The sequence below is a fragment of the Xiphophorus hellerii genome, chromosome 10 (assembly GCF_003331165.1).
Source record: "Xiphophorus hellerii strain 12219 chromosome 10, Xiphophorus_hellerii-4.1, whole genome shotgun sequence".
In the NCBI taxonomy this organism is placed as follows: domain Eukaryota; kingdom Metazoa; phylum Chordata; class Actinopteri; order Cyprinodontiformes; family Poeciliidae; genus Xiphophorus; species Xiphophorus hellerii.
In genome coordinates, this window is record NC_045681.1 from 3,507,768 (window position 1) to 3,523,179 (window position 15,412).

General features: G+C 37.3%; 1 protein-coding gene across 2 annotated transcripts in view; it reads right to left on the reverse strand.

Annotated features, from left to right (window-relative positions):
• Positions 1-329: 329 nt before the first annotated feature.
• LOC116727600 (double C2-like domain-containing protein alpha) overlaps positions 330-15,412 on the reverse strand; it is a 41,410-nt gene continuing 26,327 nt past the window's right edge. For both annotated transcript variants that reach the window (XM_032575127.1, XM_032575128.1), the window contains exons 9-11: positions 5,308-5,389; positions 5,087-5,183; positions 330-1,040 (exon numbers count right to left, since the gene is read on the reverse strand). In XM_032575127.1, coding sequence (XP_032431018.1) covers positions 904-1,040; positions 5,087-5,183; positions 5,308-5,389 — 316 coding nt within the window. In that variant the 3' untranslated portion in view covers positions 330-903. The remainder of the gene's footprint in view (positions 1,041-5,086; positions 5,184-5,307; positions 5,390-15,412) is intronic.

Consider the following 15,412-nt stretch of genomic DNA (forward strand, 5'->3'; position numbering starts at 1 on the left):
TAGTTCCACTGGCAGATTATTTCACTTTCAACAGGTGAAAAATGTCTTGTTAAGTGAAATAATAGTTTCTAGTAACAAAACAAATTTACAAGTAACTTTTTAGTGAAAAATAGGAGCTTATTTTTAATTTAAAAGGTTTTAGTTCCACTGGTAAATTATTTTACTTATAATGAGACATTTTCCTCGTTCTAAGTTAAATAATCTGCGAGTGGAATTAGTACTTTCCATCAATATTAAGGAATTAATTACTTAAACCAAGCTCTTGTAAGTTAGTTTTCTAATATTTTGTGTTTTTGTTCTTCCATTTGGGTCTCAACTGCTTCTTAAAACAACCCAAGCGATTAAAAAAAAAGACATCCAGCTCTTTTTGGCCACTGCGCCGTTACCTAGCAACCCCAGCGGAACTCCGCCTGTCACCTAGCAACCAAAGCAAAGCTCCCGCTGGTTTTACTGCTTTATAATGGCAGCTGGAAAAGGCAAGTGTTTTGTTGTTGACTTACCATCGAGACTTATCATTCTTGTTGGTTGTGCAGGAGGCTCTACTAGTGCTTTTCAAAGATACGGTTGTGTAATTGTGCGTCTGTTTGCAGCCATTTCCACTTGCGAGTGTAAACGCTAAGTGGGGGGATGGATTTAAAGTGGCCAGAGGCCCTGAAACAACTCATTCTGAACTCATTAAAAATCTCATTATTTTGTGCAAAAAATGTGATGAACATGTTTTGTGTAGACCACAGACTTATCCTCACCTGATGAAGGAAGCATAATAGGTCACCTTTAAATTACATCCATCTAGCTTAAACATTAGATTACTGCTTCTTTCAGTCCTGGTAGAAAGTCAGCGGGAAATGAATCCATCGCAGTCATGCAGGAAGTGCTCAGAGCGTGCGGCGAATTGTCCCGGTTTCATTCCTGCACCGTGGAGCCGGGCAGCTCGTTGGTCAGGGTGTGCCAGCGCTCCACCTTCTGGCCCTTGTTCTTCAGACAGTCGATCCAGTGCTGCAGAGCGTCGCCCTGCGACTGGCAGCCGAAGGAAACGCCCCCTAACCAGAGCAGAGACGCAGAAGAAGAAGAGTTTTCAAACCCAGAGATGAGGGATCAGGTTGAACCTCTAATGATGTCATCAAAATGTCAAACCCAGACACGCTGTATTCAATAAATTAGAATATATGTCCATGAGATTTAAAAAAAAAAACTTTTAAGGAAGTATTAAACATACTTTTCATTAAGTTCATATTTCTGATTTTAAAAATATATCTAGGTTTTTATAGGTTTCTAATTTTAAATGTCATGATTTCATAGCTGAAAGTTATGATGGGGTGTTAGGGCCATAATACGAAAAATTAAAAAAATATATGAAATTACCAGAATAAAATTCACAAAGTCATAATATGAGAATAATGTCAAAATTATGACTTTGTTCTAACAAGTAATTTACAGGTAACTTTTGAGCAAAATACATACGTTTTTTAAAGTCAATAATTCCATAATATTAATGAAAAAGTTCTAGTTTGGTAAATTATTTAACTTATAACAACAAATGTCTTGTTATAAGTGAAATAATATGCAAGTAGAACTAATATTTTTAAAAATCAATATTAAGTAATTATTGACTTAAAATAAGTTCCTATATTTTGCAGAAAAGTCCCGTGTAAGTTAGTTTTGTTTAATTTAAACTAAGATATTTGCACCAAAAACTAGAGGAAAATACTTGGTAATATTTGAGTTTTTTGCAGTTTGTTACTGTGAAATGTTGTCTCTGCCGCCCAGAAATTCAGCTGTCGTCATGTCATGAAAGAGATGAATCAAACAGCAAAGGTCTTCAGTCAGAGGCCTCCTCAGATTTGTTGCTTGACTGACTGCTACGGGAGATCAGTCAGTTTCTTTCTGGGATAAATAATGTATTTTTTAATTGAGTTTATCAGAATTTTGACCATAATAGTGACCATATGGTGCTGAAATAGCAGTAAATACTTCAGCAGGAAAACAAAAATATACTTTTTTAGTTGTATAACTAAAAAAGTATATTTTTACTTGGCTGAAATTTAATACATGATTTGGAAGAAAACATGAATCTGATTTCTAGCTTTGATTTTGAGTTATTTTCTTACTTTTAAAAGGTTCGTTGATGTTTTGTTAATTAGTGCCATTAATAATTTTTCCTTGTGTAAATAAGTAACGAGAATGAAATGTCTGACTCCAGATTTAAAGTCTAAAAGGTGAGCGAGTTCAACATGCATAGCTTAAATGTTGAAAGTGGAAATTACAAATTAAATATTAATAAGTTAGGTTGCCCTTGTCGCCTTCGCTGACAGATTGCACACCATGAAATTCTCCCCAGCGGCTCTCTGCAGATGCCCATGGGCATTCACTATTACTTGCATTACATCACATGAATATATTTAAATTGCAATGAGATCCAGAACCAGGAGCCTCATTCGACACACAGAAACATTGTTTCCTGAAAGCCACGCCTTAAAGGAGTGATGAAATGTTTTTATACAATTATTTACCTCTAATGTTGTTAAAAATCATTCATTTGTGAGATTCTTTTGAAAATTTTAAACACTTTCCGATGAAAATATCTGCCTGCATCTATCACTGACATGAGACTTGATTTAAAAAAATTTCTTTTTGTCACTGAAGAATAAAAATAAAGAAGAGGTCAGATTGTATGAGGTGACGTTTATAAAGTTACACAGTCAAAAGTTAACCATAGAATACCCATTATGTAGCGAGTAATAAGAGAAAAAGATGGGAAGTCATTTTTTTAAGTCATATTTCTAATTAATTTATAAATGTCACGGTTTCAAACTAAATATTTACATCCAAATCAAATATTTAGCTGGCTAAGTATTTAGTTAGCCACCTAACTGGCTAACTAAATAGCCAGTCAATATTTAGTTAGCTGGCTAACAAAACAGCTAAATTATTAGCTAATAAACTAAATATTTAATTTACCAGCTAAAAATTTACCTTCAAACTAAAAATTTAACTTCCAGCTAAATATTTAACTTCAAGCTAAATATTTAGGTAGCAGGCTAAATATTTAATTTGACGGTAAATATTTACCTCTAAACTAAATATTTAGCTTAAAACTAAGCATATATGTAGAAAACTAAATATTTAGCTTAAAAAATCTTTCTTTTATGACAACATAAATAATCCACATTATTGATAATTTTTGATTGTGTAACTTTACAAGGTAAATCCCAAAGATTTGGCTCCAATTTCTACATCAGAAATCCAAACAAAAACAAATCTGAGGAAGTGGAGGCAGGAAAATATATTTCAGTAGCCTCCTGAGACCCAGCAATACATTTTTGTCCTCTGTGGAGCACATAGGTTTTTTGTTCATAACTCTGAAATCATACATGCCACTGTGTTAAATCCTGTTGGTCCTTAGAGAGGACATCCTGGGCTCTCCAATGATATGACATGTGTGGGGGTGGGGCTTTTCTAGAATTTTCTTCCTGATTCTTAAAAATGGCTGCCATCCCTGTGAGCACATTTTATCGAAAGAAGAAAGGTAAGTATATTATTTTCTAATTATGAGCTTTGTGAGTTTAATATTCAGATTGCTTCTAGTAAATGAACATCTAAGGAATAGTTAGGTGAATTTTCAGAGCAGTTTAATTATTTGTTGGCATAAAACATAACCTGTTTATGTGTGTCCTCCATAGAGGACATCAGGATTTGCTTTTTATTTTTTAACCTGTTTTAATAGAAGTCAGCTCACTGACTGAGGCAGAGAAAATCCTAAACAGGATTACTGATGGAGACTCAGACATAGATTTGTCAGATGAGGAGGACCAAGAGAGACAGATTGACGGTGATTTTGAGGTCGGGAGTTCAGAGGATGAGGCATCAAGTGAGGAAGAGGAGAGTGAAGTTGAGGATGCAAGGGCCCGTCGCCCACTTTGGACCAAAACTAACACGTAGGCTTCTGAGACAAGAGTAGATAAGCTTAGACAGATAAGAGTATTTTTTGGATGAACTATCACTTTTAGAGGACATAATTATTTAACGTATTTGTCTGTCTCTTAAGATTCCTGCCTGTGCTGGAAGACTCCGGAGAGGTTGTCTGTACTGCCCCAAACCGTGTAGACTGGCCACCATCAAAATACTTTGAGCAGTACATTGACAACAAAGTTTTTGAGGACATGTCCTTTTGCACAAACCAGAGACAGATTCAGGTGTCAGGCTCAAGTCTGAATACAACACCTGAGGAGATTAAGTCAGTCAGGCCAACCCAATCCAATTGAATCTGATGCGTCGAATGATGAGGAGTACGTTCCATCACAGAAGAGAAGGAGGCCCCAGCCAGATAAGGAAGTGAGAAAGTATGGAGCTGTCCATTTGCCACAGATGATGGACAATCCTAATACTTCCAGGTGCAGAGCAGAAGGGTGCACTGGAAAAACCTACATAAAGTGCATCAAATGCAACATGTACCTCTGCATCTCAAAGAAGAAGAACTGCTTTATGGACTACCACAAACCAAAACAGAACTAACACACCTGATTAAACTACACTAATCAGCTTGCTTTTGATAAGTTGAATGAGGTGCCTGGAAATCTGAACCACTGGCTTAAATGATGTAGCCATTTGAAATTTACAGCACTAAAGATTGTCAGAGTTCAGAGGTAAATGTATGCCTCAAAATGTGTTCATATTTGCCACAAGAGAGTCCCGATGTCCTCTCCAAAGGACATACTCTAAAAAATAAATAAAAACATGTTTTGAAATTTTTTCAATTGTAGTGATGTTTTTTCACTCCAAAGAGTCATGTAGTGTAAAAAAAAAAGAAATTCAAAAACTTTTTTTTCTCTGGGTCTCAGGAGGGTAGAACAACCCAAATAGATGTGATCACTTGCACCTTGTAGCCTGTGGTAAGTTTTAAACAAACCGACACCCATTTGGAGTATACACAGAGCTACACTGCTCTTATGCTAACAGCTAATTCAGAACATCTGCAAATATGCTGGGCAACATCTAGAATTGTACATGAGGCTATTAGAAATAATTAGGTCTAAAAAGACAAAAACACCTTTATTGTTATTCATCAGTGTTTTTGTAATAAACTCACCTATGAAGTCATTGGACTTTCCCAGGTCGTAGTCCCAAACTGTGACCTCCAGTGTCTTAGAAGCTAACTCCGTGAAGGAGATTTCATAGAAGAACTCCTGGGGAGAAGAAAGAGGTCAGAAGGTCACACAATATTCTCTAAAATTAGGTGGAAGATGAAAAGAAGCAAACTCTGAAATCAAAAACGCCTGTCGCAGTTACACACACAAACATGGAGGTTACCTCGTTAAACTCTGGGTTGAGAGTCTTTTTTATGACGGCTGTTTTGTGTTTGGATTTCTTCTGAACATCTGGCTTCAGGTACCTGAAACAGACAAACATGACAACAAATCATGACTGATCCTTAAGATTCAGCAGGAAAGTGCAAAGATAAATTTAGCATAAGTTTGGAGACATTTCCAGGAACACAGTTACTCAACTATTCAACAACATTTCGCTTGTATTAGCTTTTCTTGTGTTAGCTTAGCTTTATTGTTAGCTGGATTAGCCCCTCTTGCACTAGCCTTGCTACTATATTAGATATATTAGACAAACAGCAGTAAATGGTAAATTTACCATCTTATTTAATCTTTTATTAGATTAGCTATTTTACATTTCATTTTGCATTCACTTGTTTTTTATATTAACAGTGTCAGCTTCTCTTGTTTTAGCTTTATTAGCTAATTATAATGCACATAATTAGCTTTGTTATAATTATTACTATTATCATTGCTAAATGAATGCATCAATTTAGCTGTTACATTAATTAATCTTGCAATAGCACTGCGATTATATGAAATGTTTCCTGTAAGTTAGTTTTGTCTTATTTCACTACTAATTGTACTAAGATATTTGCACTAGAAACTAGATGAGTTTTTTGCAGTGTGGGTAGAAACTTTAAGCAAGAAAGCGTAGCGGCACTTCATAAATTAAAATTACTCGAGTAAAAGTAAAAAGTACAGCGTAGTAAAAATAGTTCTAAAAGTATTTTTTTTCTCAAAAAGTTTCTCAAGTTAGTATAACTAGTTACATTAAGACTTTATTTGAAGGGTTATGCATAAGACTGAATGTTTATGACTGCAGTCATAAAGCATCATTTGGTAATTAATGACCATTTTAATGCAAAATTCATATTAAAAGTCAATTAAAAGTGTTAACGTTGCACATCCCTTCAAATAAAGTGCTATCATAGTTACTACCCAACTCTGTTTAACAAACCAACTCTCAAAAAACCCCAAACTAAATTAACTTGGTGTGTCAAATAGTAAAGAAAAACCAATAGCTCAGCAACACAGCACAGACTTGCAAACAGCAGCAGCGTTTACAGGCTGTCTTTAAATTCGTAGGATATTTTTGAGCCAGCTGGAAGGAGAATGGCAAAAAAATCACTATTCACATTTGCTTTCCACCCACCACCCACAGCTCAGGATGCGTATGTTCCCACACGCTCTCAGACACAACAAAGCATCTGGGAAGAAGCTCCCGCCAAAGGCCAAAGATGTGAGCATGCATGTAAAGCGAAACGCAGGTGCATGATGGGACGAACGGCGTATCAGATGGGTGAGAGAAGGATGAGTGGGTTTGGGTGATGCTGAGAAGATGGTGAGAAAATTTGATGAGAAAGAAGAAAATAGAGAAAACGGCAAGACAAACTGCAGTCCTGTGCACTGTAAGATATCAGAAATTAGACATTTTTATATTTTAATCTTGTTGTTTATGTAAAACCAGCTAAAAAGACAAAGAACAAAAATTTTACTGTCTAAATACAAACATCGGTTTGTAGTTCTTGCCTTTCCTTCTTATTTATAACCTTTATCAAACAACTTGTAACCAGGTAACCTTTTATCTTTTAACCAGGTTGTTATGTATTGCAAATTTTTTGCTCAGGTCCCTCTTGAAAATGAGATCTAGATCTCAACGGGGTTTACCTGATTAAATAAAGGAATATATAACAAAACCATTTTAGAGGAGTTAAGAGTTAACTTTTCAATGACTGTATGAGTTTAAGAGATAGATGTAAGAAATTAGCTATTCTTCTATTAACTAACTTCTTATATTAGCAACATTTCACTCACTTTAGCTTGGCTAATATGTTAGGTATATTAGCTTTTATGTTAGCTGCTACTATATGATGTTTTGCTATTTTATAACTTATCCTTTAGCATTAACTCAATGTTTATATTAGCTGTGTTAGCTTCTGTGCTTGCAACTTCATTAGTTTCTCTTGCATTAATTTAGCTATTATATTAGCCAGTCCATCAGTAGCACAGTAGCATATAGGAGTCACATTTGGTCCTCTTTCATTTACAAAAGTGTAGCTAATGTATTAGCCACGTTAGTTCTTCTACATAAATGTAGCTAATGCATAATCTATATTAGCTCTTTTTACTTAAATGTAACTATTGTATGTGTTACATTAGCTTGTCTTATATTATCCTAGCGGTTGTTCTACTCACACAGAATGAATAAAATACCCATCTAGCTATCGCTGCCCAACACATACTGTATATTAGCAAAGGGAATGGTGCCATAAAATATAGGTAACCTACATATATTAGCGTTAAATTGTATATTAGCCACAAAAGCTTCCCCCACATTAGCTTAGCTATATTAGCTTCCTTTAAAATATTATTGATCATTTTTGCCAGGATAAGTTAAAAGCTGGTTGTAATGTGATTCAGACCTGAATGTCTGCAGTAACTCTTATTTTTTTTGTAAAATAAAAACTTTCTAGATAGAAGCAAATTTAATTTAAGCAAAAAATGTACCTTTGAAGCATGCTATTGCTGTGTTTTAAACCTTTTAATCATGTCAAGAACAACCTCAAAGGCACAGCAGCAATCCCCAGCCAGTGACAACACAGAGGGATTTTACATCTCATTCGTTCACATTCTGTCAAGTTGCATAATTCAGCTGAAGGACCTTCCTGCACTCCCTGGTGGAGCCACTGACACACAGACAGAGACACACAGCAACACTTTCCTGTCGTCAGTGAGTAATGAAACTCCAGACGACCTCATGACACTAGCAATATCTCTATAATCTGATTCCCCTTCTGTGGTAAAACACATCCCAAAGATGATACTCTGTGAGCTGGAGATCAGCACATTTTTTAAGACGTCAACAATGACACCTTTAAATATGAGTAACATACATTTTAAAATAGCTTCCATGTACGAAATGATAACTTGTCACCATTATCCTCAGTGGAGTTAACTCAAATCTTAAAAAATGCCTACAAAATGTCATCTAGCGTCTTCCAAAGGCCTCATAAGACCAAAACATAAGAGGCAATAAAACACAGCAGGCTGGAGAGTTCATCCTGAAATAGGTGTGAACTGTCAGAGCATCAATCTATGCTGGACGTCTGGTATGCAACACCTAAACCCCAGACGGGCAAAATAATTTGGACTCAGAACCACAAAAGCTGGACACACAACGTCGATTACAGCGTCAAAGACTTGGTAACTAAAAGTATTCATTCACCTGAACAGACAAATTACACAAAAGGAAGTGAAACAGCTCGATTAAATATTATTAAAAGGAATTTAAATCCTACTTTCCTACTACCATAACATGCCATTCTGCTAAAGAAATAAACAGTTTACAATATAATATATGTTACTTAGGTATAAATGGTATTGAATAAACGGATGTTTTCTTGAGTGTTTGAAATATTACAGTATCAGTGTTTGAATTCAAAGGAAACCATGGCAACGTGACATCACCGTAGTGCAGTGTAGTGTAATGTCACAATGTGTGACATCACACTACCGTGTCATAGGCAGAATTTTGTGACATCAAACCTTTATTTAGGCTTGTCATATTGATCAACCTTTGTCACAACCGCATAGCAGCCGTTCGCGACACATTCACCTGGGAGTTCCTTTCGACACTCAAAAGAAGTTCAACTTTGCTTGATACTCAACGGACACTGAGCTTGTGTGAAATCTTTACAGAATCTACTAGAAAACTGATTTATCTCTGACTGAAAGAAGGATGTCGTCAAACCATCTTATCATTAAGATAGATACACCCAACAATGTTGTTGTGAGGGAAGTTGAGCCACCGACGACGATGCATAGCGAGAAAAAGAAGGTGCCCTTCATGATGTGTTTAGCAGAACATGAACACAGTTTGGATGACGATACTGGAAAGCTTTACGATTCACTCATCATTGAACCCATCGATGCAACACAGGAGACTGTGGATGATGAAGGAAAAAACGGACCACCTGAGAGGAAGAGGAAGAAGAAGAAGGAGGAGCCGCTACCACTGAAGGTCTGGGTGGAGCTACGCGCTCCTATTGATCAACATATTTCAATTGAAATCACCGAAATCCAGGACGCCTTACAGATCACAATAAAGGAAATTATCCCTGAAACACAAGATCCGGTGGCTCAAACACAGGAGGAACAATCGATGCAGGATGTTAAGAAGACCTCACAAGAAGATTTCCCTCCATCGGTTGGTAAGATTTCATCCACAGAAACTGCAGATGAAAAAAATGATAGTACTGTTCTGAAAAAACAAGATGATCAGACAGACTGCTTAGAACAGGAGGCTCATAGCAGGGAAACTGTCTTCTCTACTGAACTGGATACGGAAAATGAATCAATGTATGAAGCACCGGAGACAGACAATGAGCCAGGAGAGAAAGAGCCATTGACCTGTGAGGACATGAAAAATACACCAACGTCTCTAACTGTGTCTGAACACATCCAGGTAGAGAAAGTTCCCGATGTCTCCCATGATCAAACCCTAGAAAATGTTGAAGAGGACAATGTCGATGATGAACAAACTGGAGAAAATGTCCAGTTAGAGAACGTCCCTGAGGTCCCTGACGACCAAACCTCTGAAGATGAAGTCAACAAACATGACAACACTGAAATCCCCATCCCTTTGCTTCTCCCATGTCCAAAAGAGCCACAACCTTTATTTAAATTGATTGTTGACCTTCAACAATATTTACACGAACTTCTTCAAGAACTGTGGAAAACAACTGCGTCGCTTCCTGAGGGAATTGAAAGGAGAACTTTCCTAGAAAATAGTTATGAGTGTTGTTTGAGACAGCTCCAGCTATATGAACAGATGCGACTGCTTGAAAGCTCAGAGGAAGTAGAAAATTTGCCCAAGTCCCCAGAACCTCAAAGAAAGACAGCAAAGTCTGTGAAAACACAGACAGAATTTCCAGAGACCTCAAAATTGAAAGCAGTCCGTCGCCAATTTGTGTCAGCAAAGAAATTCAGGCAACAATCAAAAGCAGTCCATCCAAAGATTGCCACAAAAACCAAGATGGAGACACAGAACATCAGGCACCAGTCAAAACCCGGACAAAATCAGGATATCACCTCTGACGAAGACAATAACCCAGTGAAAGAGGTTTCATTTTGGAGGCGTTTTAAAAAAGCTGTCACCCCATCATTTATGCGGCAGTATAAAGATAAGAGCAAACCAGCCAACATGGAGCGCTGATGTTTTATATTCAAAAGAGAGGTGAGAGTTAGATAATCTGGGCCTCCCTAGTATTTGCTCATTTCTATTAGTTATTTTTAGTTAAATATTGCTTGGTGGAAGTTTTAGTTCCTGTATTCGTCTGTTTAAAAAAGCGAGGGCTGCACGGTGGCAGAGTTTCCCCGTGTATGCATGGGTTCCCTCCGGGTACTCCGGCTTCCCCCATTCAGTCCAACATCCACGTTCATCCATTGCAGTCTGTATATCTGACTCTAAAAAAGCAACCAGTAATTGATTGCAATTTATTGCGATCAATAAATTGCAATAAATTCTTTTGTGACTTGTTTTAATTCATTTTTAGAGTGTAGTTGCTCATTTTTATTAGTTATTAATTAATTAAATCTTGCTTTGTTTTATTATAGTTTTTCTTAGTTATGGTAGTTTTAGTCCTTTATACTTCTGTTTATAAAAAAGCGAGGGCTGCACGGTGGCAGTTTCCACGTGTATGCATGGGTTCCCTCCGGGTACTCCGGCTTCCCCCATTCTTTATATATACAGTATATACTGTATATATATATATAAACATATATATATATGTTTATATATATATATACAGTATATACTGTATATATATATATATATATATATATATATATATATATATACTGCTCAAAAAAATAAAGGGAACACTTTAAGTGTTAAACACCTGTTTAAGTGTTCCTTTTATTTTTTTGAGCAGTGTATATATATATATATATATATATATGTCAGTGCTGCAGTTGGCTCCACTACACCACCAAACATGAAAGGGATGCTTCACATAAATAAACATAACATGAACCAGTAATAATGTGAGGCAACATATATAAAAAAGCGAGGGCTGCACGGTGGCAGAGTTTCCCCATGTATGCATGGGTTCCCTCCGGGTACTCCGGCTTCCCCCCATTCATTATATATAATTATATAAATATATATATATATGTTTATATATATATATATATACAACATACTATGGAAAAACATGATGGCCTTTAGAGGAATTGAATACAAGACATTTCAGAGAAATTCTGACGATTTTCCACTTACAGCTAATGATGAAAACATGACCTGCTGAATGAATTGTTCTCAGTGCTGCAGTTGGCTCCACTACACCACCAAACATGAAAGGGATGCTTCACATAAATAAACATAACATGAACCAGTAATAATGTGAGGCAACATATATAAAAAAGCGAGGGCTGCACGGTGGCAGAGTTTCCCCGTGTATGCATGGGTTCCCTCCGGGTACTCCGGCTTCCCCCATTCAGTCCAACATCCATTACAGTCTTTATATCTGACTCTAAAAATTGTCACCAATAAATGGCTAACACAGCAGCGGTTGATTAGCTACGTTAAACAGCTGCTCTACTGATGATCTGTCAGAGTTCATATGTGGGTCTCCGTTTTCTTGCAACTGATCCGCAGAACGCCGCATTCCTCAGCACATCTACATGTTAAGGTTGTCAAAGTCAAGCTAGCTTAGCTAAAACCAATGACAGTTATTGTTGGTGAATGGTTTTCTTCCAGTCACAAGCTGGTTGCAAACCTGAGGCCAGCAGGTGTCAGTCAGTTATGGTAGATCTGAAATTTGGTTTGATGATGTCAATATGAGAAGCTACAGACTGATAGGAGGAACCAAAGAGCTCTGTAAAGGTAAAGGCAAATCTTCTGAAGTTGGGATATAATTAATTTAATTTCACATAATTACTGCGGTAGAAGCCACTTGTTAAAATTATATGAAATATATTTGTTCTATTTGATGTTTGTTGTGAATGACGTAAACTCACAAACGAACGAGGTAATTAGTCCAACGTTTAGAAACTACAGCGGCTGTAATGCGCCACAGCAAAGGTAAACAAAGGTAAAATAACCCGAACAGGTGATCAACTCAAAACCACTCCTACCTTTTTACTCTCTCTCTCTTTGTAGTTTAAACACACCTGTTACCGTGGCAACCGCCTGCGCCCCGCAAGACGAGCAAAGATTACGTTAAAAACATAACATTCAGTCCGTTACGATATCAAGTTTCCAGGCTTGATATTTATTTCTCGATTATTAATCAGCGCTTCCCTGAACACAGCGATGGTTGATTGACTAGCTGTACTTGGTGCTAACGTGGCTAACACGAGTAACAGTTTAGTCCAAAGCCTTTTCTGCTAAAATAAAATCTTTAGTGTATGTCAGATACAGACACATTGCATATTGATCTGTTTAGCTAACGTAAGACTGTGTAGCAGACAGGCTTCAAGGTGTAGAAGTTGTATCAGTTCTGCCATTATGCTGTGCGAGGCCGCTTACAGGGAGAAGGTAGACCGTCTGGCTGAGTGGTGCGACAAAAACAACCTGCAGCTGAACACCGAGAAAACCAAGGAGCTTATCGTGGACTTCAGGAGGAACGCTGACCCACATCCACCCATCCACATTAAGGGGACAGTGGTGGAGTGTGTGGACACCTTTAAGTTCCTGGGAGTCCACATCTCCGAGGACCTGACTTGGACGACCAGCTGCTCCAAACTCATTAAGAAGGCGCATCAGCGCCTCTTCTTCATGAGGACCCTGAGGAAGAACCACCTGTCCTCAGAGATCCTCACCAACTGTATTACAGCTTGGTACGGGAACTGCTCTGTCTCCGACCAGCAGGCGCTGCAGAGGGTGGTGAAAACTGCCCAGTATATCGCCGGGGCACCGCTCCCTGCCATCAAGGACATCTACAGGAAGCGGTGTTTGAAAAGGGCCGGGAAAATCACAAAGGACTCCACTCACCCAGCACACACACTCTTTTCCCTCCTGCCCTCTGGGAGGCGTTACAGAAGCCTACGGACCAGAACCACCAGGCACCGGAACAGCTTCTTTCCCACAGCTGTCACGCTTTTGAACGCCTCCTGACATAAAACATAAACTATAAGGACTGTACTCCCCTATCCTCTCATACAACAATAACACATGGACTATCCTCACACACACACACATCACGGACTGTTTTCTTCACACACACATACAACCTGTAAATTTTATCTGCCATTATTTATCTATAATCCATTCCCTAACATTCTTGTATATTCTGTATAATCTGTATAATCTGTGCATATAGCTCCCATATTTATATTTATACACAATATCTACAGTATATCTCTTGCTATAACCCCTTATAGTCCATACATACATAGTCTTGTACATCTGTGAATAAATATTTATATCTCGTAGAGCACTTCTGGATAGATGCAAACTACATCTCGTTGCTTGTACTTGTGACAGTGCAATGACAATAAAGTTGAATTCTATTCTATTCTATTCTATTCTATTCTATTCTACTTAGCTAACGGGAAGCTAAGTGTGTTTGTGAGACGGCCACGCACGTGACCACGTAGAATGGGCATCTGCCAATGAAAAGCGGCCCCTCTGGTAAGGTCCATTGTGAAGCGCATACAGCGGTAAAAATTAGCTGACTAAACATTCTTGGGTTGCTAAGTAACAGGCGGAGCGCCACTGGGGTTGCTAGGTAACGGTGAGGTGCCCGTGGAATGTAACTCAACAATCGGGAGGTTTTTGACGTGACTCATTTTCCAGACTCCAAAAAAAAGGCATTAACTTGTTGCCAAAAATTGGCTGAATGTTTTTAGAAGCAACTGAGACTCAAATGGAAGTTCAGAAATGTGCAAAATGTGAATTCTGAATAACTGGTTGCCTTTAAATTTGGAAAAACCACTTGTCCTATTAGTTTTGTAATTTAAATAGTTCTTGTTTGACTTATTGATTGCAAACAACTTATATTTTGCATTTTTTTCTCAATAAACATACTTTGTTGTAGTTAATTTTAGGTGTAACTGTCAACACACAGGCTGCTAAAGGCGACCAACCCAAATTTAACCTGATTTAGACTCATTTTGTAAACGGCTACCACAGAAACATCTAGATCCAGGTGGTTTTATTAAAACCAGAAAGAATTATTGTTCAGATTCTGCCTTACATTTGTTTTCATCTTGTCTATCAGTAGCAGGCGGGGATATGAGACATTAAGCAGTCAGTTCGTGAACATGTTGAGCGCAGGGGAGTTGGGCAAGTGCAAAGACCTGACAAATGCCAAATGGTGAGCCAGATGACTGGCTGGGCCGCCTCTGAGAGAAAACGGATTTTGGGTTTCTTCCAGGCAACAGCTGGTCACAACGGTGAACTGAGGGGGAATATTTATCAAAAACTAGCAAAGTTTAACCAGAAACTGGTTGTGCCAGAATGTATTGATAGATTCAATTAATCAACAACTAAAATATCAATAAATATCTGTCTCTGCATTTAATAAGTACTTCTTAAAATTAAATAATATTGAATATCTATTGAATATGTTTTTACATTTATCAATTCCTCCAGGATTTCACAAATATTTTGTGGTGCTAATTTTGAATTATTGACAATAAATGTGACTTTTTGCTACTCACCGTATTGATTATGCATTATAACTTGAGATCAAGTAAGGCTGAGCAAGCAGAGTAGGAGAAGTAAGAAACACTGCCACCTGAAGGTGGGAGTTAGCATCACTTAAACTTAATGTTTTTTTATAGTTTTTGCAGAGAATCTGCAATAAACTCTGTACGACGGAGTATTAGGGCCATACTAAGAAAAAATTTAAAAATAAAATTACGAGAATAAAGTAATACAAGAATAAACTTGAAATAATGTGAGAATAAAGTCATAGTATTGTGATAATATAAAATTTCCTAATATTGCAAGAATAAAAGTGTTAATAATATGAGAATAAAGTCGTAGTATTAACATAGTAAAGTTGAAATATTCTGAGAAGTTGTACGAGAATGAAGTCGTAATATTAGGATTATATATTATAATCTCGTGTCATCTTGAC